Source organism: Mauremys reevesii, linkage group 10, assembly GCF_016161935.1.
Source record: "Mauremys reevesii isolate NIE-2019 linkage group 10, ASM1616193v1, whole genome shotgun sequence".
Taxonomy (NCBI): Eukaryota; Metazoa; Chordata; order Testudines; family Geoemydidae; genus Mauremys; species Mauremys reevesii.
In genome coordinates this window covers 74041373-74068042 of record NC_052632.1, presented here as the reverse complement: position 1 = coordinate 74068042, position 26670 = coordinate 74041373, and the positions used below count along the sequence as shown (strand labels likewise).

Below are 26670 nucleotides of genomic sequence, written 5' to 3'. Positions count from 1 at the left end.
GGACACTGTGGACTTGAATTCTGTGTCTGACAGCTGTAGGAAAAGAAGAGTGTTCATCAGATTTGGAGCAGTACAGGGAAATTCCCAGCTAATATTATTATGATCATATTTAGTACAGTAGTGCCTAATGGCCAACCAAGAATGAGGCCCCACTGTGCCATGCATTATAAAGTAGTATACAGTCTTTGCCCCAAAGAGCTTACATTATACATAGACAAGATCTACAGGGTCTGGGCAGAGCTAGAACACACAAACAGAGTGAACAAAGTGATGGCAGTAAATGTCATGTTAGTTCCACATTTTTTGGGGGGTGTGATGGGTGTAGTTAGAAAGGGAATCTGTTAAGTGGAAGGAGAAGGGAAGGAGGGGGACAGGGCATGGAAGAAAAAGAGTGAGAGGGTCAGGTATGGGGTGAAACTGAGGTGAGGGGATAGGGAGGGAGAGGGTGGAATGAAGAGTTATCACAGGTTAGGAGAGAGCCTGCCAAAATTGTAGAAAGTTCTCTGTTTAGAGGTTTCTGCTTTTGCTCCTATTAGCTCAAGTCTCTGACAGGGCAGTTTTTCCCTGTGGGAGAAAGCACCGCTTGCATCCTAGTGCCCCTAGAGTAGGGGAATCCCCCTGCATAGTTTTGGGTCCAAAAAGGTGGCCATGGCTGGTCCCCATTTTATCCCCTCTCTCCAGTGCTGTTAACAGAGAATTGTGAAAGAGGTGAGAAAATAACCTCTCTGTGGGACATAGCCCTCTCAGTCTCCACTTCAACAATGCAGTCAGTTGAGATCCTCCAGGCAGAACTGTGCAATGGTGCCTCTCTCAGGGCATTATCCCCATGTGAACAGACAGTTGGCTGGAACAGTACTGGCAGGGTAGTTTACAGGGCTGGTGAGAGCTTAGGACAAAAAGTGTCAGGGACCGGCTCTCTTCATCTCTTGCCTGGCATGAAAGTGTGTTCTCCAGCACACAAGTGTGTGATTACGGGTTGGTAACTGATGGGGCAAATTGCATTATTCATTATGGTTGGGATTGAATTGAAATTGCGAGGGCAATTTTCTCTCTCACACTTCAAGGTCAGATGAGAGTATTTACCGTTCTCTCTCTGTTTATCTGTGAATGCAAATTGAATTTGGTGATGCAAATTGATGAAATGTTAGAAATATAAAACTCATCAGAGGTGACATGGAGAAAAATTACTGGGTAGAGCTGGCCGGTGGCTTCGCCATCCCATAAACGGGCTTCTCCTTTGATTAGTAATTATTTCAGTCTTTGCTTTCTTTCATTCTCTTGGTTTTAGTTGTTTTGATTTTTTGTTTTCAGAAGAAAAACCGTAGTGACACTCTGAAGCATTTGGAATCAGAATTAGGTGGTGCAAATAAAACCAGCTGCAGAAAGGCTGCTTGTGTTACAACTGGTGAGGACAGGGTTTCTCTTGAACTTCCTTTTGTTTGTTTGCTTGAGGTGTTTGTCGGTTCACTTTCCTTTCTCAGGAATTTTGCTTTCACATGCCCAGGCTCCCAAGGCCTCCACAGAATGCTTGGTCCCTGATGGCTGGAGTGATAACTGAAAGAGAAGATACAGTTGGTTCTTACTTCTAAACATGGCAAACTATCTGAAAACTCCTTGTATTTCCTTATTGGCACACAGCTGTTGGGAAGAGGTGGGGAGAAGTTGGCCAACTTATATAATAGTGAAGGATGTATCTAGCCTGGATCCTGATTTGGGGAATAACTTTCCTCTAGCAAATGTGTTGCAGCAGCACACCTGGCTTTTCTTTTATCTCTTTGTTAGTGTGTGGCATGTGACCTGTTTACCTTTGCTTGTGTAGTTCTTGCAGTGCCTTTGTCTCCTACATTTTCCTTTTTCTATGTCCCTGACATCTTCTTTCCCTCTGTTTTTTACAGTACTTTTAGCATCCATAGTATGCAATATGGTCAGGGCACTGTTATTTGTCACTTTCCTTCCTATCTGCTGTCCCTGACAATGTGTCCCTGTGCCATGTTCTTTAGAATTGCTTCATGACTCTCACTGTGTTCCCCCCCTCTTTTTTTTTTTTGACATCTGTGCACTGTGGTTGGCCCTGTGATCTTCTCCCTGATTGGCTGTATAGAATAATATTTCTAGCTTCTTGTTTGCCCTCTGTGGTGGTTTTCTCAGTATTCGTTGGGTGTTAGGTTGGTTACTGAAAAGATTGAATGATAGAAACAACAATAGTTTTATAGTTCATTGAAGGAGAGCTGACAGCTGCTCTTGTAAGTTTTAAGGAGGTTATTAAAATGTATCTTAGCTGCTATATTCATTGTCTGCCTTTGTTTTTCTTTGAAAGGCTAAGTATGGTCTTGAAGGTGAAGTTTTATCATTAAGATTATATTTGAGTAGAAAGGAAGAGCAAAGTATGAGGAGAGCTTCTCAACAGTTCAGCAAAAAGAATGAGGAGTACTTGTGGAACTTTAGAGACTAACAGATTTATTTGAGCATAGGCTTTCGTGGCAGTTCATTCAGTGGCTGGGGCAAGGAGCATAGGGACTGATAAACAGAAACTAATTTTCCATGTGAAGGCCAAGAACATCTACTTTGAACTTGCAAAGGTTTTGGAAAGTGACAATATGCTCAGTGTTTAACTGAACTTTGGGAATTTTGATTTTTTTAAATTAGTTTGGTTTGAGTGAGTGAGTGGCATTAAAGAGCCAGAAATGTCATCAGCATAGAAGAATGTCTGAGAGTAGTGACATAATGGAGTTTGTTGCCGTAAACCTGGCTTTGAATCCTATTTGTGTCACTGGGGAGGGTAAGTTTGATATTGTCCACCTGGTTTATAGAGGACATCTGTTCCTGTTATGATCACTGTACTACTTGGTAGAATTACCAGTCTGTTCTTAATGACTCAGTCTTTGCTTAGGCAAGTCCAGATTGCAGTGTGTTGGAAGACTTCTGAGGACTTTAAATATTGGTTTTCCTATTGTGTGGTAGCCTATGAATACTAAAACTCAGTCCAGAGGAATGAAATTGCATTACTTTCCCTTGGACAATCAGCTTCCCAGCACTTACATTTTAACTGACCAGCACAATTGACCTGAGACTGAAAACCGAAACGACCTACCTCAGTTTCTGTCTTAACACCACTGAAAGCAGAAGAAATGAACAATCTGCTCATGTGGCCATTTACTTTGCTATATTTTTCCTATGCTTACTCATTTGTCTCCCATACTGCGCCTGAGGAAGAGCACACGGGGCTAGATGTGCGTGCTCTCCCTAAAGTGCAACTGGTATATGGATTGCAAATACTTTTTATTAATGCTAACGAGGAAACTAGGCAGGAATCTATTTTCATCAAGTGAGAAAATATGACGATCAGTCAGTGCACTTAGGATTTATAAAAGCAGGTCAAAACTTTGAGGGATATACATACAGTTTAATTTAAAAAACAAACAAAGCCTTCATTGGGCTCAGATCTGGAACAGCAGATTAAATCTAACCAGTAAATTTAGCAAGGAGGAGAGAATTTTTATATCACGTCAAACAAGGTTTGAGTGTGTATCTAGTCTCCAAAGGGTTACAATAGTTTTGTTAATGTGGTACTCATCATAGGTTAATAGCCTGATGTGTTCTATACTTCCTGGGTTTACATATCTCCTTGTGACATCTTACTGGGACTCTGTTTTCCCACAGGATTCTTGATCATGTTTCACAGTAGGACTGGAATTCTAATGTTGACAGCTGAGAATATCTTTTTGATAGAGATTGATTTCTGAACATTTGCAGCAGGCTATCATGTAATGGTGGATTTATCCAAAAAATGAACACAACAAAAATTTAGATTCTCTATTTACCATCTGGAATCCTTGATTGCTGACCAGGAAAAATGCTGATATTTCTATTAAAATTCCATAGAACTTGGGACATTTGCACTGAGCTTATGATGGAGAGGGAATCAGCCTGTTAGTGAGAGGCAGACACCATCTATGTCCCATCAACTTAGAAGATGCTGTTGAGCACCGATTTCTTTTTGTGTAACTAATTAATTAAAAGAGAGCCAGGGAAATAGTGGGACTCTGGTAATTAAATTATTCATTTTCAAATGCAGATTTAAAGCCCTCTTAATGAACTTCCCACCTGAATACACAAGTGAAGAATCTGTTTCACACTGCTGGATTATCAAATTGGTCTGTGAATGGTTCCAAATTAAACTGGAACTTTAAATAGCCTTTTAATTCATCTAGAGTTTTAAAGTGCGTATTTGTTGTTAGAGGGAAGGATCAGAGGTCGGGAAATCGCTGATTGGGGATTTATGGCAATTTTCCTAGTAAAATTCCCAAAGAGCATAAGTTGTTCTGGCAATCAGGATGTAGGAGTGCCACTTTTCTGACATATCTAAACAGTGCCTGAATAATGGTGATATTTTATTTGTTGAAGGATATTTCATTTATTATCTTTTGATTTATAATGATAAAGAGCACCTGGTATTGGTGCTTTTAGTCTGCGTGAAGTTTTGTGTTTGGTACACTGTAATTTTCACTTTCAGGGCTTGTTCACATTGAAAATACAACTGTTTTTGTGCTCTGGTTGTGAAACTCTCTTCTGCCTGAGTTAAATAAAGCTGAGTTATTCCTATACTGCAACTTTTTTTCATTAATCATTCAGGTTTGTTGCCAACATCTACTATAATGCCTAACTGCTTGTACTAATGCATTATGGGTGAATATAGACAGCTATTCAGTGCCTCAGCAAGGAATAGAGAGCCCAGAGGATATGCGCACAGAGCAGCTCCAAGAGCATGTGGGTCAATGCTGTTTGAGATGCCTTGCTGCACAGAGAGCTGAGAGGAAGGGGAAATTGGCTACACAGGCATGGTTGGGAGTTCTGTTCATGTTGCAAAATAAGTGCTGTTACCCAGTCACAGGAACACAACCTATGTGCCTGCTTAAGCTGCTAGCAAGAACACCACAAGGATAGTTGCCACAATTACTAACCAAATATTAGCTATGCTTGAATGCAGATCAGGTTTAATGGCAATCACTTCCCTAACTCGTTAATATTTAAAGGTTGTGGTGATGTCTAAGATCCATTATTACACTGATGCTGAAGAGTTAAGTATTTATCCAAAGGTAAAATAATCGATTTTAAGTGTAAAGTATATGTAGTGTTTTATGACTTGTATAAGTAAAGCAATATAATTGTTTTGGGGCTAAGCAGTAAGCTTGGCCATTGGACATTTCTAACATCTCTTTGAAAAAAAATGCTGATAATACATTCCATTGCTATTAGTACTTCCCCTAAGTTTTTCCGACCGACATGGGTATGAGGTAATATTAAGATCTGACAGGTATCGTCTGTCTTTTAGTGCCAGGATATTAGAGAAGGCTCGGCAACAGCTACAGGAAGAGGTATTACGGATCCAGAGCCAGCTACTGGATGAGAAGAAAAAACGTGAGCAGCACGAAGGTCTTGTCAGACGCTTGCAGAAACGAGTGCTGCTGCTTACCAAGGTATGGCATTTAGACAGAATTTAGGAATGCAAACCCTTCTCCCCACCCGTAGATACTGTTCCCGCAGTCCTCTGATTTCTTTCCTTGTCTGCTTTGTAGTTGATGATTCAGTACTATTTGGTCTCAGTGTAGTGGATGCTGTAACAATGACTTAAGTCTTGTCTTTGGGTCTGCTCAGAGTAAATGCACGGGTGTCAGTGCTGGTCTGCTGGCGCATGGTGCTTATGTAGGCTGCAGTTATGTAGGTGACACACCTCTTAATGTCATCCTTGGCATCTGTGTTAGGAAAGAAAGTTAAGTCATGTTACCGTAGGTGTATTTCTGTGTCTGAGTCACTGAATGGAGTTTAAAATGGCCTTGATAGCTGCCTTGCTCACTTCCACAACTAGAAGAAAGGTGCTATACTGTGTGCAAAGTCCTGTGGAGAAATGGAACTTAGGGAAAGATGAGATGGTCACATCACCCGTATGTAAAAGTCCTTTCAGATTTAATGGTAGGAGTTAAACCAATTAGTTTAGAATCTCTTTTACAGATTTTTTTGAACCAATCTATGGAGTTTGGTAGCAGGACTTTAATTTTTGATTAAATTCTATAGAATGTTTTAAAAATCTGTAGAACTCTCATAGTTTTATATTAAATTCTATGGTACTGTTGCCTAAAGACAAATTATGATTATTTATTACCTCTCTCTAGCCACAAAGGTGTGAGTGGCACCTTCCAAAGACTCCCATGCGTAACTTCACTTGTCTTCGCAATCTCATTGCAGTCAATAGGGCTGGTCATGTGAGCAAACTTACACACATGTATGTTTGCAGGATCCGGCTGTAAACTAGATGTGCCAATGGCTGGGAGAAGCAAGACAGTAGGAAGGAGAGATGAAGGTAATAAGATTATGTGGTAGCTTAGCTCAATGAGAGCTAATGCACAAGATATAGTGAGGATGCTGGTGATGCAGCTTTACTAAATAGATGCATTATTTGGATTTGAAGGTTGAAATTAGGCAGGGTAATTCTTTCCAGCATAGTATAGGGATGTGGCCCACCAAAAAAAAAAAAGAAAGAAAGAAGAAAAAAAAAGATGTTGTGCTGCTACTGCTTCAGGCTTGAAATTAGAATGTTGACTGCAGGATCTTGATTTGCTTTAATTGTTCTGTGCTCAGTTCTGTAATTCTGTGTCAAAGCTGAGCCAATGAGGCTGTGATGTATGGTGTACTAAGCAGGGCTTTCTGGAGCGTGAAGCAGTTGTTTCACAAGAGGGTATTAGTTAAATCTCTTTCTGGCTGCAGTATTTGATACCATGGAGAGTCCAGTAAGTGAGAAAGAGACAGAACTGCTGTCGCTTTTCTTGACACATTACGGCAGGCATTGCATTCTGAGTGGCTGGGAACTACGAGAGGAAACCATTTCTCCCCTTGGCTCACTGAGACGACAAGCAGCACAGACAGGATTTTCCCAGCCCTATACACTTCTGGTTTTGGTATGGTCTGTAATGGGATATCTGTGGTTATAGACATAGTTGGGTAATTCCAGGTATTAGGAAAAAGAATACAGTACTTGGTAAGACATTGACAGCCTTTAGATATCTGTACTATTATATATAGATATATATATATATATTTATATACACACAATACACACACACACACGAACCTCAGTTAAGAACACGTCAGGAATGGAGGTGGTTTGTAACTGAAATATTTGTAACTCTGAACAAAATGTTATGGTTCTTCTTTCAAAAGTTTACAACTGAACATTGACTTAATACAGCTTTGAAACTTTACTGTGCAGAAGAAAAATGCTGCTTTTAACCATCTTAATTTAAATGAAACAAGAAACAGGTTCTTCAGAATAGTGTCAGACCTGAGCAAGCGGTTCTAAAAACAGTTGCCCAGTAAACTACCAAAATATTTCTTTTGTTAGCCTATTTCTACTGTTCAGCTGACAAATATGTTTTGTGGTAGAACAATAGGATACAGATTGGTTTTGGATTGAAAGATCACAGACCGTTCCCTGCAACGTACCATGTGGTGGTCCATATCTTAATTTCTATATTGAAGACATGGAGCCCTTTTGATTTGTTCTTCTCTGTGGTTTTATTTCTCTCAGAAAAGGAGAAATCACTGGAAATGTCCTACCTGAATTCATAGCAAATAAACTTGCTTTTTGAAAGTTGAACCTTTCAGTGTGCTGTATAATATTTCATTTGAGCTACTTCAAAGGAGAAAGGGATATCTTTGTCCTCAGAAAATCTGTTTTGTCCAGGATTATATGGGATCCTTTGTGTAGAACCACACGTACGGTCAGAGCTAGGGCAGGAATTTAGGCATTGTTTCCTCAGTGCTGTTTCTTTTAATGGTTGCTCTGCTCATGCAAAATTAGGAAAAGGAATTTAATTTAATTAAAAAGAAATTATGATCTTGTGGTTTAAGATGAGATTGAGCAAATAGATTGCCTTTAAAAATAATAATTTCACAGTGAAAGCGTATCACCTAGAGTGGTATTTAATCATCTAATTAGTGGCATCAGTCGTAGACTGTACTGCTGTCTGTGTCATGAATAGAAAGGAGGAGGGAAGGAAGAGGAGTTCACTTATCCAGCTCGCTGGTGAATCTAGTGTGATTTTTTTAAACAGGACTATAAAAATCACATTTTGGGAGAAGCAGTGTTGTGTGTGACATGGTCCTTACTGCTCCCTGGTAGTGTATGTTTGTTGTGGTTGTCACCGCCTGCTCCTTTGAACAGGCAAAGATCAGTTACCCTATCCTAGCAAATAAGGAGACCCAGCTGGTTTGATAGTAAAAATGTTATGCAATGACTGTATCTTCCTTTCTTTGTGGATCAAGGCAGACCTTGTGTGTCATAATTCTGCGTTTATCACTTATTTAAAATCAACCAAAAAGGAGAAGCTAGTTCTTCTCTTCCATTGCAGTAGTGGTTGATATTAATGTAATAAATGTATCCACTCCTTCTCCTTGACGCTGCTCTAGGAGCCACTTGCTCTGCTGCTGTCACCCCTTCTCAACCTTTCTTGGTCATTCTTTACTCTTCCTTTAGTCTCAGTCATTTTTTTGACCATTCTAGAGTCCTCACTTCACTAGGGCTCTCTCCTTCATTCCCCACCTGCCACAGTGTCTCAGCCTCACTTGGCTGCTCTGATCTCCCTGTTTCAGTGTCTCTATCCTCTCCTCCCTTTGCTCTGGGTCTTCCTGCCTCATTTGCCCACTGGTTCCTTGGTCTTTCCCATGCACTATAGATGCTTCACTGTGACTTAGTCAATAATCAAGATTAGCATAATTCTCTGCCAGCTATCAGTACATGAAATTTTCATGAATCACCTGTGACTTCCCTGGACTGCATGTGCTAGGCTTGGAAAAACAAGTGTCTGGGCATCGGTCTTGGGTCTTTAATACAGCATCACTCAGATTGCTACTGCTAAGCCACCGGTCTGGCCCTATCATTTCTATCTCTACCAGTGGAGTAGGTTCCAGCATGTGATCCTGGGCTCTTGGTGCAGTCTATATTGTGTGCCTGGCAGCAGTTTCCTGGACTTGAGTTCAATTACAGTTTTTACATGCATGTTTTAAATAAAGTATTAAGGCTAGATTTGGTCGCCCAAGGATTTTTCAGATATCCCTGTTGGTTTAAAGGCTTCCCTGAAAGCCACTATGCTTGTTAGACAATAAATTCTTTGAAGGGGTATATTTATTCATTTTCTGTCTGCCACAGTTCCCCATGGCTTAATCCTGGTGTCTGTTTTGGTGGTGAAGTTTCTCTGTGTAGCTTTGTTTATGCTCAGAATTTTAGAGAAATCTCTCACAACGGCTCTAACTCTGGAGCAGCTCCACTAATGGTAGCAGTGAGATTTTCCTGAAATTCTGTGTGACACAGCCTGCCTCTCTTGTCTCTCCCTCCCCTGTTTGATTTGATGCCAAATTGGCTTTGAATGCTATATTTACTAAGGTAGCTTTTTGTTTGACTTGTGTGTTGTCCTTAAGCTTGTGTGTATTTCTTTCTCCTTTTCAGAGTTTTGCACAGAGCTTATGGTCTTTGCTTTCTTCATAGGAAATAAAAGGCAAAGCTGCCACAGCTGGAGTTGAGTCTTTTTAGATTTTTTTTTTAAATGACATTTAGGTCTCTCACAATTGTCCTTTTTTAAGATCCCTGGTCTGAATATAAGCTGCTGACTGAGTCAGGGTTTGATAAAAGGAAAGCCCTGAGATGCTTGTTTATTGCGTGACGTGAGGACAGCTTGTGACATCAGTGGAGGTTCGAGGACAAATTGAAGCAGGAGTCAGGTTAGAAAACAGAAGGGGTGGTATTCTTCCATGTTTCCCAGAGTCTGCTTGGTTGGGGTGGTCAGACTGGGATGCCACTCATAGTAGTTTGGGTGGCGCTCATGATGTGGTCATACTTCACCTTTCTTGGGTGTTTTAATCAGTAATAAACAGCAATTAACTATTTTGGCATTTAATGTGCCATTGAGTTTCAGGATTAATTCGCTCTACACCTTCCTTAGAACCATTATTTCTGCTGTATGCAGATTTGGGCAGACGTTTTACATTTGATTCCCTTTAAAGTTAGGGCTAAAGAGGCAGGGCAGTTCTTTGGTGCATTTGGCTCCCGGCTGCACTGTGGCAGCACAAAGAAGCTAGAAAGCAGCTGCGTGTGGTCATCTGAGAATTCCCTTGAGACTCCGGAGTTCTCAGCTGGTGCAGAGCATCACTTGCCCACTCCTGGGCCACCTCTCATGGCCAACCCCTGGCACGGGGATTGCGACAGGGCCTGGAAGGTTGTGCTGAGGGTGTGGCCAGAGTGCAGTGTATTCTGGATATTCACAGCTAGTCGATGCTGGTTCTTTGAGGCCATTGCTAGCTGCCACAGGTCAGAGCTGTCCCCAGGCTCTTGTAATCTGTACGAAGACTGAGACCAGCACGGATTCTGAGAACTAGGGACTCCCTGATGGCACCTGACCCTCATTTGCTGTGGTGAATTGAAACATGGCACAGCAGAGAATCTGGTAATTGGAAAAAAGGAGAGCTCAAAATCTGGAATTGGCCACCAGATAAAAATATTGTCAAGCCCCTGCAAACTAGTCTAGATCAGGGGTCCCCAACGTGGTGCATCTAAATGCGCCCGCGTCCTGGTCGGCGGTGGAGCGTCTGCCAAAATGCCGCCGAATTTCGGCGGCATTTCGACATCGACGCCTCTCAATGATGCCGCTTGCTGCTGACAAGCGGCGTCATCGAGAGGCGTCGCCCCCGAATTTCTGTGACATTTTGGCGGCGACGCCTCTCGATAATGCTGCTTGCCGCCGACAAGTGACGTCATCGAGAGGCGTCGCCGCCGAAATGCCGCAGAAATTTGGTGGCATTTCAGCGGATGCTCCACTGCCGCCACGGTCCTTCGTCTGGCACCCGCCAGACAGAAAGGTTGGGGACCACTGGTCTAGATCAATCCCTGTACAGTAGACTTTGACTTGAACTTCCACTGCCCTGGTCTTATTCATTGCTCTCATGTAGCGGATTAGACTTATTTTCCTGAATGTTGTTCTGTTTGTTTGTAGAGTCTCCTTCCTGTTTGTAGATTGTCTACCTTTGGGTACTCCACTTTCAGCAGGAAAGGCCATAAATTTCCATTCTCCTTTCAGTGTGTTCAACCATATCATGTGTTCTGCTTATAAATTTACTTTTAGTGAGACATAATTTGTATGGTGGTGGTTTGAGTTTAGGATTAAGTAAGTATTGATTAACTAACACACTGGCTGATTTACACAGATTGTCCCTGGAAGGCATCTTCTCAAAAGTCAATACTAACTGTATGAGTGAGTCTCAGAGCCTAGAACTGCAGAGATCCATTAGAAATTGAGCCGAGTGATTAAAGTGTTCTTAAGCATGGCAGATTCAGAATTCCTGACTTGATTTACCACCTGATTTGTTTTGTAGCTGCAAAGGATTCAGAATAACACTGTTGGTATCTTTGCCACATTGGACTCTGCGGCCAGCTCTTCCTTGGGATAGTGAATGCTCTTTTCTTGCAGCTGGTCGTGAGGAGTCAAAAAGGTTCTTCCTACTCTGGGAGCTCAGTGAGATAACTCCTTTTATACTGATCTATAATTTTATCTGGGCTGTGAACATATTTAACTCTGCCAACTTGATTGTTTTCAGTATAACGGATGGATTGGTTAAACAAAAGCTCTGCAACAAACTTTCCTCTGGGTCTCCCAGTGCATTTTGTGGTGCAATTCTGTTTAGACTGTAAGCTCCTTGAGGCAGGGATCATGCCTTCTCTTCTGCATCTTGAATAGTGACAAGCTCCCCATTGGTCCTTAATGAAATAAGTAGTAATGGTTTCTAAGCTGGCTCCCACCTCTGATTCAGTCTATGATCTATTATGGATCATCTTGAACACTGGCTTGTGTTTTGCTGAGTCTCAACTCTTCCTCCGCTGAAACCCTTGCCCCAGGCTTTTATTTTCTCTCATCTTGACCTTGCCACTCCCACCATAAGTCTGAGCTCTGCAGATTCTAGCAGCCACACAATGCTTTTGCCTAATTTTTTTGTACACGCAAAGAGGCTTGACCACATCAGCCATATTTTCAGACAACTCAGCTGCCTTCCCTTCACGTTTTGATTGAGTACGAAATTCCACTCCTTATTTTGAAAACTCTTTCTGAACATGCCCCCCGTGCTTCACAGACTCCAGGCCAGGGACACCCCTGGAGCAAGGGTTACCCCTTCTGTGTTTGGGTGGCAGCTGCATTCAGAGGTCTTCACCTGTGGGATGACCACCCTGTCCAGGAGGATTTACCAGGGCTCCTTAGGAAAGGTACTCAATGAGATTGGCCACTCCTCTTCTTTAATACATAGTCTGTACTCATGATTGAATCTGAAAATACTGTGCAAAGGAAGGTACACATTATTATCCTTATTTCACAGATGGGGAGACTGAGGCGTAGGGGGGCAGTGACTTACTAAAGGTAATGTAGCAGGGCACTGTGTGCAGTTGAGAATAGAACCCATGACTCCTGTCTCCTAGTCCTGTGCACTGTTTCCTGGAAGATGTTCCCTTCCTTGGCCCACCAATTCTGCCAACTGGCTCCCAAGTGGAATGGGGTTGTGGGTGCCTCCTCTCCCTAAGGACTTTCTCCTGTGAGGGCTCACAGAAACCTGGCCTGTCATTTCTCTTCCTCTCCCTTTTCATGTGTGGGACTGGCCAATTCATCTCTCCCAACTATTTTGCCATGCTTAGTACAAGCTTATCCTCTGACGCTCCTGCCATTTGGAACAGCTTTTCTTTATCTATATTGTTGATTCCAATTCCAAATCACTCTTCAGATCTCAGATTTTGATATTGTCTTTTGTGGGTGTACCTCTGAATTTCTGTCTGCCTCTGTTTTGTTTAGCTTGATAAATACGTAATGGAGCTCAAGGGTAAAGCATTTGGGGATGTGATGTGCATGGAGAATGCTGTAGAAAGAAAAGTTTTATGTTATTGATTTGCATCAATAACATCAATTAATCTTTGCTCTTTTAGTATCATATATACCACTCTTCTCAATGGCATATGGAATGTTTTTATTAAATAAAGCAGTAGAAACCAAATAAGGCTATTCTTTCTGCACCCAGTTTCCCTCGCAAACTAAACTCAACAGCCCCAGGAATCATTTTGGTTACTCTCAATGCCCCATTACAATCTGTGCATTAGTCTTCCCATAATGCGGTGATCAGCATTACACAATATGCTCAATGTAATCTTAGAATAGTCTTAGACAGTGCCACAATAAGTTATGCTGATTTATACTTTGTGCTTCGTTATATTCATTGCAAGTTCTTATTTGCATGCTTGACATTTAAATATACTGTATTTTTAATGTCTGATTTTTATTTTGAGACCTTTATTAAACAACTCCAGTCTAAGGGTTTAATTGTTACTGATAGCTAAGAGTATAATTGCCCTGATAAAATATCATGACTATATTAAGCTAATGGAAATTGCTTCTAGAATTGGATGAACACAAACCATTTTACTATTTGAAAAAGGCTGTTTCAAGAGAGCCACTAATATCATTCACCAATACATCTGCAGAATCTCTTTATTTGAGCGAATGAACAGATGAGATGAAAGGGATGTGTTCTGGGAGGAAGTTGTTTGCAGTAATTTTGGGGCAGTATGCGAGAACAAGTATAATTGGAAGGAGGAAGCATCTTCAAATTAAAAAGAAAATATTGTAATGGATACCTAGTTGGAGACCTGAAGTGCTTTGAGTGGGGAAGAGAAATCAATATTCCCTGATACAGACATGCTTTTCTACTGCTTCATTTTTCCTTTGTAAGCCTAATCTATTTGCCTGATTCCATGATGTTTGTACCTGACTCTGATTTCATTTAGTTCCTCTACTTCCCAGCTAAGGAAGTGACAGTGGAATGTAGTTCTGTTAGGCTCTTGTTAGTCTGCAACAGAATTACTCTTGAAGGCTCCATCACTTGCTTTCTTATCGGACTGGCATTCTGGTTCACATGTACATCTTCATGCAGTTCTAGGGCCAGAAGTGGTCTCCAGACCAGAAATGATTCCTTCTACCTTTGCTTCACTTACTATAACCATTAGAGAGACAAGATGGGGGAAGTTATATATTTTATTGGCCCAAACCCTGTTAGTGAGAGAGACAAGCTTTTGCGCTTACACAGAGTTCTGTGTAAGCTCGAAAGCTTATGTCCAATAAAAGATATTACCTCACCCACCTTGTCTCTCTAATATCCTGGGACCAACACGTAGAGCCCTCCACAGATACAAAATGTGTATCTGCATCCGATCTGCAAAAATGGTCTGCAGATATAAAGTGGATAGCCACTGATTTGCAGGACTTTAGATATAAAATTTGGATCCGCATCCATCTATGATCTGCAAAAATGGTCCACAGATGCGGATATCTGCATATATAAAGCAGATGTCCGTGCGTGTGTAGGGCTCTACCAACACGGCTACAACAACAGTCGTATAACCACTAGAGCAGTTTGAAATCTTGGGCTGTAGTCTGTTCTTCTATACTAATACTGCTCAGACTTGTCTTGGTAATATCTCACATAACTGATTCATTTTATTGTCCTAATTTTTCACGGCTAGAGGGTAAATCCTGCTCTGACTCTAACCTTGGAGGTTTCCTGATCTAGGGTGATTGTAAAGCACAGTGGAGGGCAGGATTTGGGGGAAGCATCCAGGTGGTATCTGCTATGCTGGGAAGGGGCAGAGTCAGGGGATTTACTGCTACACAGGTCTTCTCTGACTTTCCCTGTAAGCGGGGAGCCGTGAAAGGGCCCACAGAGTTCTCCAGCCATTGCTCTGGGAAGAGAGTTCTTCTTCTTGGCCTCTGTGCATCTGCCCAGTGCTTAGCTCCAGCAGCTTGCGCTGAGTTCTGGATTTGCATCAAAGTGCGCAAAAGTACTTATAGCAAATATCAGAGATGATTTCTATGCAGAGAGATGCTAAATTACTGTCTCTGTTCTGTTTTATAAACACAAGCTCGTACCTTTTACTGATGGTGTATCTGACAGTGTTTTTAATTACAACAAAGGTGTTTAGAGCCTTTTAAATGTGCTATAAACCGTGGGGTCTGTTCTCAGGGGTTTAGAAGTAAGATTCCTTCTCCCTACATGATGACTAGGTTTTGTTTTCTCCTAGCAAAGGAACATTAATATATTCTAAGAGGCTAGATTATGAATATTAGAAATACACTCATAAAAGAGGAATTTATTTGACCTTCAGTCTCCACATTTCCCCTCAATAAAGGTCTTTGTGGCCTCAAAAGCTAAAACATTTTATATTCAATAAAAGAAAACTAGGTTAATCCAATGATATGGCTGAGAATTTAAACACACCAGTCAGGCAATTCAAAGTTATGGTTCTCTCAGCAACCAACCTTTTTATGCATCTCCTGTGCTTTCTTGCTGCATGTTCTGTGCAGTTTATTTCTTAAGCCCCCAAGTCTTGAATTATGAAAGGTGGTGAGTGGGGATAGAAGAGAAGACTGCTGGGAAGTAGACTGGGGAGGAAGAGCTGCAGTTGAGGGAAGTAGGGCAGACAGCAGAGACATCTGGTGAGCAAGATGAAGGCTGAGGGTGAGCTGGTAATTACAGTAGCTGATTGAAGTGGGTGGGGAATGGCTTGGGCAGCATCTAAGGGGTAAGTGCGGGAAAGGAATGATTTTTGGGCAGGATCTAAAAGCATTTAGAACATGGTTGTGATGGGATCCCTGGCGTGCAGCCTGGGACTGTGGGACCGCTGTACCTGCTGTACCCCCCTTAACTCTCCAGCCTGGGTTATCTCTCACAATGCTTTGCTAGTGACAAGCAGCAACCCCCTCCAGGTGCTGTTATCACTCAGCACAACCATATGTGGAGTCCCACACCCAGCTAGATTGCATGAATGCTCCCAGAGTCACTCATGAATCACACAGCGTGAGGCACCAGCCAAATCCCCCCAGCTCCCAGGCTCGTACCATAGGAATATACCGTTTTGCACTTTTCAAGACGAGCAGCGCAAATTTGTTAGTTGGTTTAACACTTCATATGGAAAGTGGACATACACCAACCTTTGGAAACCTGAGCAGATTCACCAGATACTTCAGGCAAACTCACTGTTAAAGATAAACCATTAAACACATTTATTGACCACAAAAGATAGATTTTAAGTGATTATAAGTGGTAGGTTAAAAAGTCAGAGTTAGTTACCGAAATGAAATAAAATAAAATATAAGCAGGCAGTCTAAATTCTCAACCCTGTTAGACTGGGCAACATCTAGATTAAGCAGTTCTTCTCATCCCACTGGATATTGCAATCCTTAATATACAGGTTTGTCCCTTAAATCTGGGCAGTCTCCTCTGTTGGAGTCTTCTCATTGTCTTTGTTGCTTGCAGCATAGGTGAGGGCAGGAGAAAGGCCAAGCATGGGGCCCCTGTGTTCTGTTTTATAGGCTCAGTCCCATGTGCTTGGAGTCCAGGCATGTCTGGTGGGCATTGCTGAATCCCTAGGCAAAATTGAGCAATCCCTTGGTGTGGCCTTATGCTGGTGAGTCATTGAATTGTACAATGGCTATTGATGGTTCTTTGACACCCCCTCGGGCATTGGTTACTTTTCTTTCTGTTGTCTCTGGGGAGCTAATATCTGAGCGCTTCTCAAACCCACAGCATATTTTAGTGACAACCATACAACACACTCTCATAACTTCATGTGCATTAATGATATACATATTTAGATAGAACAGTGACTTTCAGCAGATCATAACTTTTCCCCGATACCTCACACTGCCTGCTTTATATGCAAGATCATAATTATATATAAATAAGGAATATGGGGGTTACAGGATTCTCCTCCAAGATATAGAATGTCACAATGGCCATTGTGTCTACGAGAGGGGATCAGCTGTGTGAGAGGTTTACACAGTTCTAGCATAAGCATGAAGGTGTTAGTATCTGTGTGCCATTTAGAGAGTTACCTTCGCTGTGACGACTACAACTTTGAATTCCTCGACTTCTGTGCTTTTAAGTCCTCAGACGTAAAACTGGGTTAGCAGAGTTTAAAAGAAAAAGAATAAAAAAAGAAGTGGGGAGAGAGACAATCAAGCGATTGCACAATTGGCTTATTTCATGTGCGATAGGAGGCTCTAGTAGAGTTACACCTCACACACTCCATCGTCAGCCAGTCAGAGTATCTTTCTTTCAAACAATGTCCAAGGGTTCACCGTTGAATTTTAAGGGGTTTTAGAATGGCTCTCCACCTAGTATTGTTCAGTAATAACTTTCTTGTTCAGTGCCTGTTTGCAGCACCTCTTTTCGACTGTTGTGAATATTTGATTAATATTTTAGAAGAAAAATAATTCATCTTTGAGTGATTGCACATGTGCATTACACTCTTGGTGTGCGCTCACCACACACACCATTCTTACCTCCCCATGATGGCTGTTGGAATTGCATGGCTTACCTTGCCTAGCTGATAAGTATTTAATTAATATTGTAGACAGGGTTAGATTCTTTTCCAATCCCTAGTTTTGGGGTTTCTGTTTCTCGGGTCTGAGGGCTGCCTTGGTCACCAGGCTTCAAACCCTACATTTCTTGTGCTTGGCGGTTGCCAATGAGCAACCCACACTCAAGCTGCTTGAAGTGTTTAGGGGAAGCTCATTTTCAGTATCGTTGCCAGATTTGCAAAGACTTTAAGCCAAGGACAAAGAAAGACAGAATAGCCAGGCTAAAGTTTTTGCTCATGGAGGTCACCCTGAGACCTCTGTCAAAGCCTAGCCGTTCTGACTCAGCACCGAGTGCTTCGACATTGATCAGGAGGGCGCCTCCTATGTTGTATTGGCTCTGTACTTGGATTTTGAATGTTTGCTCCTGGGGTACCACCCACAAGGTAGCTAGCCAGTACATCTTGGAGGGACTATTCAAATGAAGTGGCTGATGGGAGACGCCCCTCTACACTGAGTGGACTGTCATGTAGACGTTATTTCTGGAGTGTAGGTAATGGCTTCCTGCAATGAGTGAGCAAAATTGGGCATGAACATGTGACTTGCCCATGTGACTCCAAACTCCATCTTGTTGCCATAATTTTCCACAGTTGGAACAATGGGATGCCCTCCACATGGCAAAAGCTATTAAAGGCCCTGGAAACACTTCCATTTTGTCTTCAATCCTGCTTCTTACCTCTGGAGGAACTGCTACAGACTGAAGCTCTGAACAAAGGACTGAATGACCCATCCAAGCTGTGGATGTATTCCAGAGACTTGACTTAAATCAGCAGTTTATTCCATCACTGCTACAAGCCTGAACCAAGAACTTTGCAATTATTGTATCAATTTGATTTTTTTAACTCTCACTTTTCCTTCTTTTTATGAATAAACCTTTAGATTTTAGGTACTAAAGGATTGGCATCAGTGTGATTTTTTTGGGGTGAGATATAAGTTATATATTGACCTGGGTGTGTGGCTGGTCCTTTGAGATCAGAAGAACCTATTATTTGATGGGACTGGTTGTAAAGAACCACTCATCTCTGAATCCAGTGTTTTTGGTGGTGATATAAGAACTGGAATGCCTGAGGAAACTGCCTTTGTTTTCTTGTTAGCCAGCATGGTAAAACAGAAATTTACTTTTGTCGCTGGTTTGGTATATCCTATGGGGGATTAGCCTCCAGTCTTGGGGTGTATCTGCCCTGTTTCTCAGCAGTTTGTTCTGTATTTGGCATCCTCAGTTGTGACCCACTCTAATTTTCTCAATCCCCTTCAACCCCCAATTCTCTGGTGGTGGTAGCAGCCAATGAATAGGAATGGCAGGGCCAACAGGCAGCAACCCCCACATCAAAGGATAATAAAAAAAATCTGATGAAGTGGGTATTCACCCATGAAAGCTTATGTTCCAATACATCTGTTAGTCTGTAAGGTGCCACAGGACTCTTTGTCACTTTTTACAGATCCAGACTAACACAGCTACTCCTCTGATACTAAAAAAAAACACCTTAGACTTTCTTGGTAGAAAAGTTTATTCTATTGACAGGTTGCAATTCAGAATTGCCAGCCAAAAAGCCCTTTTGGGACATTATGATTTTAATGTTTGGGGCTCGGTGTTAAAGTTTAGGGACATGTTGCCAGACAGCGCTAGACAGGAGTTCTCCACTTTAGTTTATGAGGAGAAATCTGTAGTGAGAACTTCACCGCAGGCTGCACAAGATGTGGCATACTCGGCTGCTAGGACCATGGCTTCTGTGGTTTCCATGCACAGGAGCTTTTGGATGGAGTCCTCAGGGCTTCTGCAAGAGGTCCAACAAACAATACAAGATCAGCCCTTTGACGGATCTTCACTTTTTTCAGAGCAAACAGACTCTAAGCTCCATGGCTTGAATGACTCTAGGGTGACTTTAAAGTCTTTGGGGTTGTCCTGGGACTTGATCAGGCAGGCATTTCCCCACCAAGCAAAGTGACTTTGTGTTCCACAAGATCACTAGCTGCCTCAGTTGCATTTCTTGTACAAGTCCCTGTCCAGGAAATTTTGTAGAGCGGCAATCTAGTCTTCGTTCCACACCTTTGCATCCTGTTATGCCATCACTCAGCACTGTAGGCACAATGCTAAATTTGGATGAGTTGTACTCCAGTCTGTGTGTTTATAGACGCCTTTCACTCCTACCTGACAGCTTGTGGGTCACCAAGAGTGGAATGCACATGTGTAATCATTCAAAGAATTAAAAACAGTTGTTAACCTTCTGTAACTGTTGTTCTTTGAGATGTGTTGCACATGTCCATTCCATGACCTGCTGGCCTACCCCTCTGCACTGGAGTTGTCAGGCAAGAAGGAACTGAGGGATCTCTGGAGTGGCTGGGCTCTTTACACTGGTATGCAGCAGCATGAAACAGCACAGAGAGCTTGAGCCACCCTGACAGATAGCACTGCGGGAAAAATTTCTGACAATCGTGCATGGAATGCTCAGACATGAAGAGTGGAATGGACATGTGCAACACATCTCAGAGAGCAGTTGCGGAATGTTAGTAACTTTTTTTTAAAGAAACACAGGATAAATCATCTTTGACCCTAACTTGTTGTATAAAAGAGAAATTAAATGGTCCCTATTCATGAGTATTTTCCACGCTAGTATTTCCAACAGAGAAGGCAGAATGGTTTAGTATGCACTGAGCTGTGTGGGGCACTAGTTGCTGGTGGTCTGTGGAGATCTGGCTAGTCATAGGATTCTAGCTGCCACTCCTTATTTTCAGCAGGCATTCATCTTAAATGTCTAAGAATAAATTGGGTAAATATCTTCCTAAAATTACTTCTCTGTGTAAGGAGTTGTCTAGTTGCCACAAAGCTATAGGATGAGATAGTGAATTGCACAGGAGATGGTCAGTAACTGGAGAGGCAGTGCCTATTAAGTTGTGAACCATACTGTGAAAATGCTTGAGAATCCTTGGTATACTGAACTGAGCACAGGCCTGGGAGCAAAAATTGACTAAATTATAATTCTGCCTTTGACACTGACTTGCTGTTTGGTCTTGGGTGAAGGTCATGTGTACTCTGACTGCAATCAATGGAATTTACCTAGAAAGCCGGCATTTTGTTGAACTGCTGTGGCATTCCATGTTTTGGCTGTTGAATCTGCCATTTCTCTCTGCTTCACCAGGACTTGGCTGTTGCTTCTTCATTCTTTGAAGCTTTCACCACAAGGGGGAGTGCACTGCAAAGCTCTCATTCTTTTGTGCTGCTGCCTGTAAAAGGGGAGACATAAAGTAGAAAAGCAGTTCTTCTAGAAAGTCAAGTATAAAAGTATAATAAAACAGACCAAGAAAGAATCTGAAGAACAGCTAGCGAAAGAGACAAACACCAACAGCAAATTTTTAAAGTGCATCAGAAGCAGGAAGCCTGCCAGTTGGTAGGGCCACTGTATGATTGAGGTGCAAAAGGAGCATTCAAGAAAGACCAGGCTGTTGTGGAGAAACTAAATGAATTCTTTGCATTGGTCTTCAGTGCAGAGGATGTGAGGGAGATCCCCATACCTGAGCCATTCTTTTTAGGTGACAAATCTGAGGAAGTGTCCAAGATTGAGGTTCAGTAGAGATGGTTTTGGAACTAATTGACAAAATAAACAGTAATGAGTCACCAGTACCAGATGTTATTCACCTATGAGGTCTGAAGAAACTCAAATATGAAATTGCAGAACTACTACCTGTGGCATGTAACCTATTGCTTAAATCAGCCTCTGTAGCAGATGACTGCAGGATAGCTAATGTAACATGGATTCTTGAAAAAAGGCTCCAGAAGCAATCCTGGCAATTACAGGCCGGTAAGCCTAACTTCAATACCAGGAACATTGGTTGAGACTATAGTAAAGAACAGAATTATCAGACAGATAGAGGATTATGATATGTTGAAGAGTCAGCACAGTTTTGTGAAGGGAAATCCTGCCTCCCCAATCTATAACAGTTTTTTAAAAGATGTCAGTAGGCATGTGGACAAGGATGATCCAGTGGATATAGTGTACTTGAACTTTTAGAAAGCCTTTGACAAGGTCCCTCTGTGACGGGTTGGATCACAGAAACCCCCTTGGGAACTGCCAACCAATGTGCCAAGACTACTTCTGCCCCTGCTTTCCTGCCTTGGCAGCTTAGGACTCCGGCACCCTGCCTGGTTTGAGCCAGACCCACTAGCTTTCTGCAAACCCAGACCCAGGTCTGGACCACATCCCCTAACAGCTGTAGGCATAAACTGAAAGCAGCTAACAGAAGTGTTTCTGTCTTTAACTCTCAGAGGCCCAACTCCCAAGGGTCTAAACCCCAAATAAATCTGTTTTACCCTGTATAAAGCTTATACAGGGTAAACTCATAAATTGTCCACCCTCTATAACACTGATAGAGAGAGATGCACAGCTATATGCCCCCCGGCATTAATACATACTCTCAGTTAATAAGTAAAAAGTGATTTTATTAAATACAGAAAGTAGGATTTAAGTGGTTCCAAGTAGTAATAGACAGAACAAAGTGAATTACCAAGTGATATAAAATAAAACACGCAAATCTAAGCCTAATACATTAATACAACTGAGTACAGATAAAATCTCACCCTGAGAGATGTTTCAATAAGTCTCTTTCACAGACTGGATGCCTTCGTAGTCTGGGCACAGTCCTTTCCTCTGTACAGTCCTTGTTCCAGCTCAGGTGGTAGCTAGGGAATTCCTCATGATGGCTCCCCTCTTTGATCTGTTCCACCCATTTATATATCTTTTGTATAAGGCAGGAGTCCTTTGTCCCTCTCTGGTTTCCCACCCCCTCCTTCTTTAACATTTCCCATTTTAACTTTATTAAAAAAAAAAAAAAGCATCTAGCTACTTCTCGGTGGAAAAGCACCAGGTTAAAGATGAATTCCAGTTCAGGTGCCATGATCACATGTCAATGTAAGACTTCATTACCCACTTGCCAGCACACATGTATACAGGGAGAATTACAAGTAAAACCAAGCTATCGGCAGACAATTGTCCTAGTTAATGGGAGTCATCAAGATTCCAAATCACCATTAATGGCCCACACTTTGCATAATTACAATAAGCCCTCAGAGTTATATTTCATATTTCTAGTTTCAGATACAAGAGTGGTACATTGATACAACTAGGATGACCACACTCAGTAGATTATAAGCTTTGTAATGATTCCTTGCAAGAGACCTTTTGCATGAAGCATATTCCAGTTACATTTTATTTAAACTCATTAGCATATTTTCATAAAATCATATAGAGTGCAACGTCACACCCTCACCAGAGGTTCTTAACCAAAGTAAGCAGTCATGGGACAGAGAATTTCCTCTCATAGATCAATAAGCTGTTAAAAAATAGGAAACAAAGGTTAGGAATAAATGGTCAGTTTTCAAAATGGAGAGAGTAATAGCAGGGTCCCCCATGGACCTATATGGGAGCCAGTGCTGTTCAACATATCCATACATGATCTGGGAAAGGAGGTGACGGTGAGGTAGCAAAGTTTGGAGATGATACAAAATTACTCAGGATAGTTAAGTCCAGAGCTGACTGTGAAAAGTTACAAAGGGATCTCACAAAACTAAGTGACTGGCCAACAAAATGGAAGATTAAATTTGATGAAATTCAATGTTGGTAAGTGCAAAGTATTGCACACTGGAAAAAAAATCCCATCTATACATACAAAATGATGGGGTCTAAATTAGCAGTTACCATTCAAGAAGATGATCTTGGAGTCATTGAGGATACTTCTCTGAGAACATCTGTTCAATGGGCAGCAGCAGTCAAAAGAAAAAGCTAATAATGTTAGGAACCACCAGGAAAGGGATAGCTAATAAAACAGAAAATATTATAATGCCATTATATAAATGCATGGGATGTCTGGTTTCCCGATCTCAAAAGAGATATATTAGAAACAGAAAAGGTATGGAGATGGGGCATGAAAAATGATTAGGGATATGGAGCAACTTCCATACCAGGAGAGATTCAAAAGATTTGAGACTGCCAGCCTTGAAAAGAGAAACTAATGAGGGGTATGATAATGGTCTATAAAATCATGAATGGTGTGGAGAAAGTGAATAGGGAAGTGCTATATAGGCCCTTTCACATAACACACAAACTGGGGGTATCGCCAATGAAATTAATAGGCAAAAAGTTTAAGACAAATAAAAGGAAATACATCTTCACTCAGCACACAGTGAGCCTGTGGAACTCATTGCCAGGGGATGTTGTGAAGGCCAAATGTCTAACTGGGTTTGAAGAAAAAAAATATAAGTTCATGTGGCATAGGTCCATTAATGGCTATTAGGTAAGATGGTCAGGGCTATGGGTGTCCCTAAACTTCCAACTGCCAGATACTGGGACTGGATGACAGAGGATGGATTCCTTACCATTGCCCTGTTCTGTACATTCTCTCTGAATCATGTGGCACTGGCCACTGTCAGAAGACAGGATTCTGGGCTTGATGGACCTTTGGTTTGACCCAGTATGGCTATTCTTATGGCTAGCTAGGACCACCCGTGCCTATCTTGAAGGTAGATGCCCTGGAGAGAGAATGTGGCAGCCAGAGCTGCAGGTGCTGATTAGAAATCTGTGTGAGTGGCAGCGTGAGTCGCATCCTCTTGGGAACAGCAGGTGCAACAGCAGGGATCCCTTCTCCCTCCTCCTATCTCTCCCCATGGAAAGGTATGGGTGTCAGCAGGGCAGAAGGCCCAATACTTACCCAGCAGCTGGGTGGGTCTGTTTGGAGGGCTGGATAGGCGTTATGAGGATTAATTCCATGTGCTAAATGTGAGGATTTAATTTAAGAAACTGCATGAGTGTGCAGTAATTTACTCCAATTTATGCTATATAAAGTGAGCATCCACAGAGTGCATGCTGAAAGAAGTAGTGATCCATTAACTGTGTAAATACCAAAGTCATTTTAGCTCTAATTTAACATTTCCCATTTTAACTTTATTAAAAAAAAAAAAAAAAAGCATCTAGCTACTTCTGCTTTTTGGGAGGCACACCGGTGGAACAGACGGCAGGCGCTTGCTCACTCTTACTAATTTAACATTTGCTCTACTTCGTAAGATTCACTTTCACAAATGAGGAAAAGTTCCTTTTCATTTTAAAATTTAATTTTCAGGTGTTAATATATTGCCCTTTGAGGCGACCTTCCTGGGCTGACATTTCTATTATAGTCATTTAAAAAAAAAGCAAAAGTCCTGCCTATTTTGTTACTGGGAAATACCATTTGTAGTGTTATTAGAAAGCTGACTTTTTCAGAAATATTGTTGCATTATCCCTAAGGAGGCCAGCTGCAACTTAGCGTTGAGGAAAAAAATACAGAAAGAGAAAAGCAATTTCAGGAAATATAATGAAATCAAAACAAAATGCTTTTATCCCTCTCCGTTGTGAAGGTGTTTATTAAGATAGGGTTTGTGGGAGTTTTGGTGCCTGGAAGAGAGGTGCTTGTGAGCTGCCTCAGGCACTAGTTTAAAAATGGAAAAGGGGGATGAGGGGAGGAGTTGTGACCTTTTGCATGAAGTGAATGTGAAAACACAAATGGCATTGCTTACTCCAGTGGCATCTCTTCCCCTCTCTCTCCTAATCCACCCCATGATTTTCCCCTTTTTCCTTTTTTCTGACTAAGGCGTGAATATGCACTCGAGAGAGCGAGAATGATCAAAGCCTCTTATTTAAGGCTATGTGACAGCATTTGACAGAATTTCTGTTGCTCAGAGCAGTCCTCTGGAAGTAATTCATTCTGCAATTCCTTTAAGTAAAACCTTACCTTTAGTTCTCTCATTTGCTCCCAGAACAAATGCCAAGCTTGTCACCCCTTTTTCCCCTCTTCTTCATCCCCAGTTTGGAGCGACTGTGCCTTTTATTCTCCCTGAGCCGATGCTTTTCCTGTTTAGAGCATCTTCTCGGGGAACAGTGCAAATCCCATGGCAGCTCTATGCTTTGGATAAGTGTGCCATTCGTGCTGCGTTAGTCAAAGGAGCTTTAGTTACTGTTTGCTACAAGGAAACTCCTATTTAAATAATTTTGTATATTCCCAAGCAGAAATGTAACACATAATGGCCATCTCTCTGTGGAATGCATCGGCTATGACAAGAGGCAGTGGCTGGCTGATGCCGCCAGACTCTGCCTTCTCAGTTTGGTGTAATTACCACAATAGCACAGCTCACAGGTAGGTCAGCAAGAACAGAGGAAGGTGCATAATGGAGCAGATTTATCATATTAGAGGCTACAACTTCAGCCTCTTCTACCAATCAAAAGAAACCATTAAAAAAAGAAAAGTAGTTTTTAAATAAAAGCGCTATTTGTCACCGGCCAAGATGTTGAGCTCTGAACATCATTGCACATCAGTTTCCCACATGAGATGTTGATCTGTAGATTTCTGGCCACCTACCCCCATCCCTTTTTCTACTCTGATCAAAGTAAGGGAGGAGGTTGAAAATGCTGGCATTGGTGAATGTCTCCTGAGTGGAATGCTGCACAACTGTAAATAATAGCTGCTGTATGCTGGCGTCTGTCAAACCAGGTCAAGATATATATAGATATAGATATATATAGATCTCAAGGTGATAAATATAGACTATTCTATTTTTTACTTGATACAAAGTTAAAATTATCATATGGAAGATCGTGTTAATTGGTGTGAACTCACTGGCACGGAGTGTTAGTAGTAAAACTCTGAGGAAAGCACATTCTACTGGGGTGGTGGTGACACTGGAGTGGTGGCGGGAAATCTTTTCACTTGCAAAGGCGATGGAGATATCTTTTGGGCTGTTTCACTCTTTATACTTTTTCATCCTCTTCTGTCAGAATCAAGTCCAATCCTGCTTGCTTCCAGAGCTCATTCAGTTCCTACTTCATTTCAAGCCTCACTAAAAAACCCCAAGTTCTGTGTTCCTTATTCAGACCCTAGTATGTTCACTAACTTCTAAGAAATGTAAATCTTGACACTACTCAAGCACCGAAGAAAAGTAGGTCATGTGAAAATTGATTGTGGCATTCAGAAAGCTCACAGATGATACTGCTGCCAGAGGTTTTCTGTTAAAATAGGTTTAATTTTTTTTAAATCTGAATGCAGTTTGAGACTGTTCTGAAATATGACAAAATGCAGCACTGGGTTAATTGGTTTCCAGCAACTATTCAACAGCTGCCCTGGCTTATTAGAATTGCATCTACGTGGAACATGACAACAG

General features: G+C 41.7%; 1 protein-coding gene and 1 long non-coding RNA gene across 8 annotated transcripts in view; one reads left to right on the top strand and one right to left on the bottom strand.

The window, feature by feature from the left end:
- Positions 1-26670, top strand: part of MAD1L1 (mitotic arrest deficient 1 like 1) — a 502922-nt gene that overhangs the window by 152835 nt on the left and 323417 nt on the right. For all 7 annotated transcript variants that reach the window (XM_039492582.1, XM_039492583.1, XM_039492584.1 and 4 more), the window contains one exon: positions 5333-5477. In XM_039492582.1, the coding sequence (XP_039348516.1) occupies positions 5333-5477 (145 nt within the window). The remainder of the gene's footprint in view (positions 1-5332; positions 5478-26670) is intronic.
- LOC120373761 overlaps positions 19050-26670 on the bottom strand; it is a 51716-nt gene continuing 44095 nt past the window's right edge. Inside the window, exons 2-3 of the long non-coding RNA XR_005585699.1 lie at positions 20548-20714; positions 19050-19267 (exon numbers count right to left, since the gene is read on the bottom strand). This is a non-coding gene — a long non-coding RNA (uncharacterized LOC120373761). The remainder of the gene's footprint in view (positions 19268-20547; positions 20715-26670) is intronic.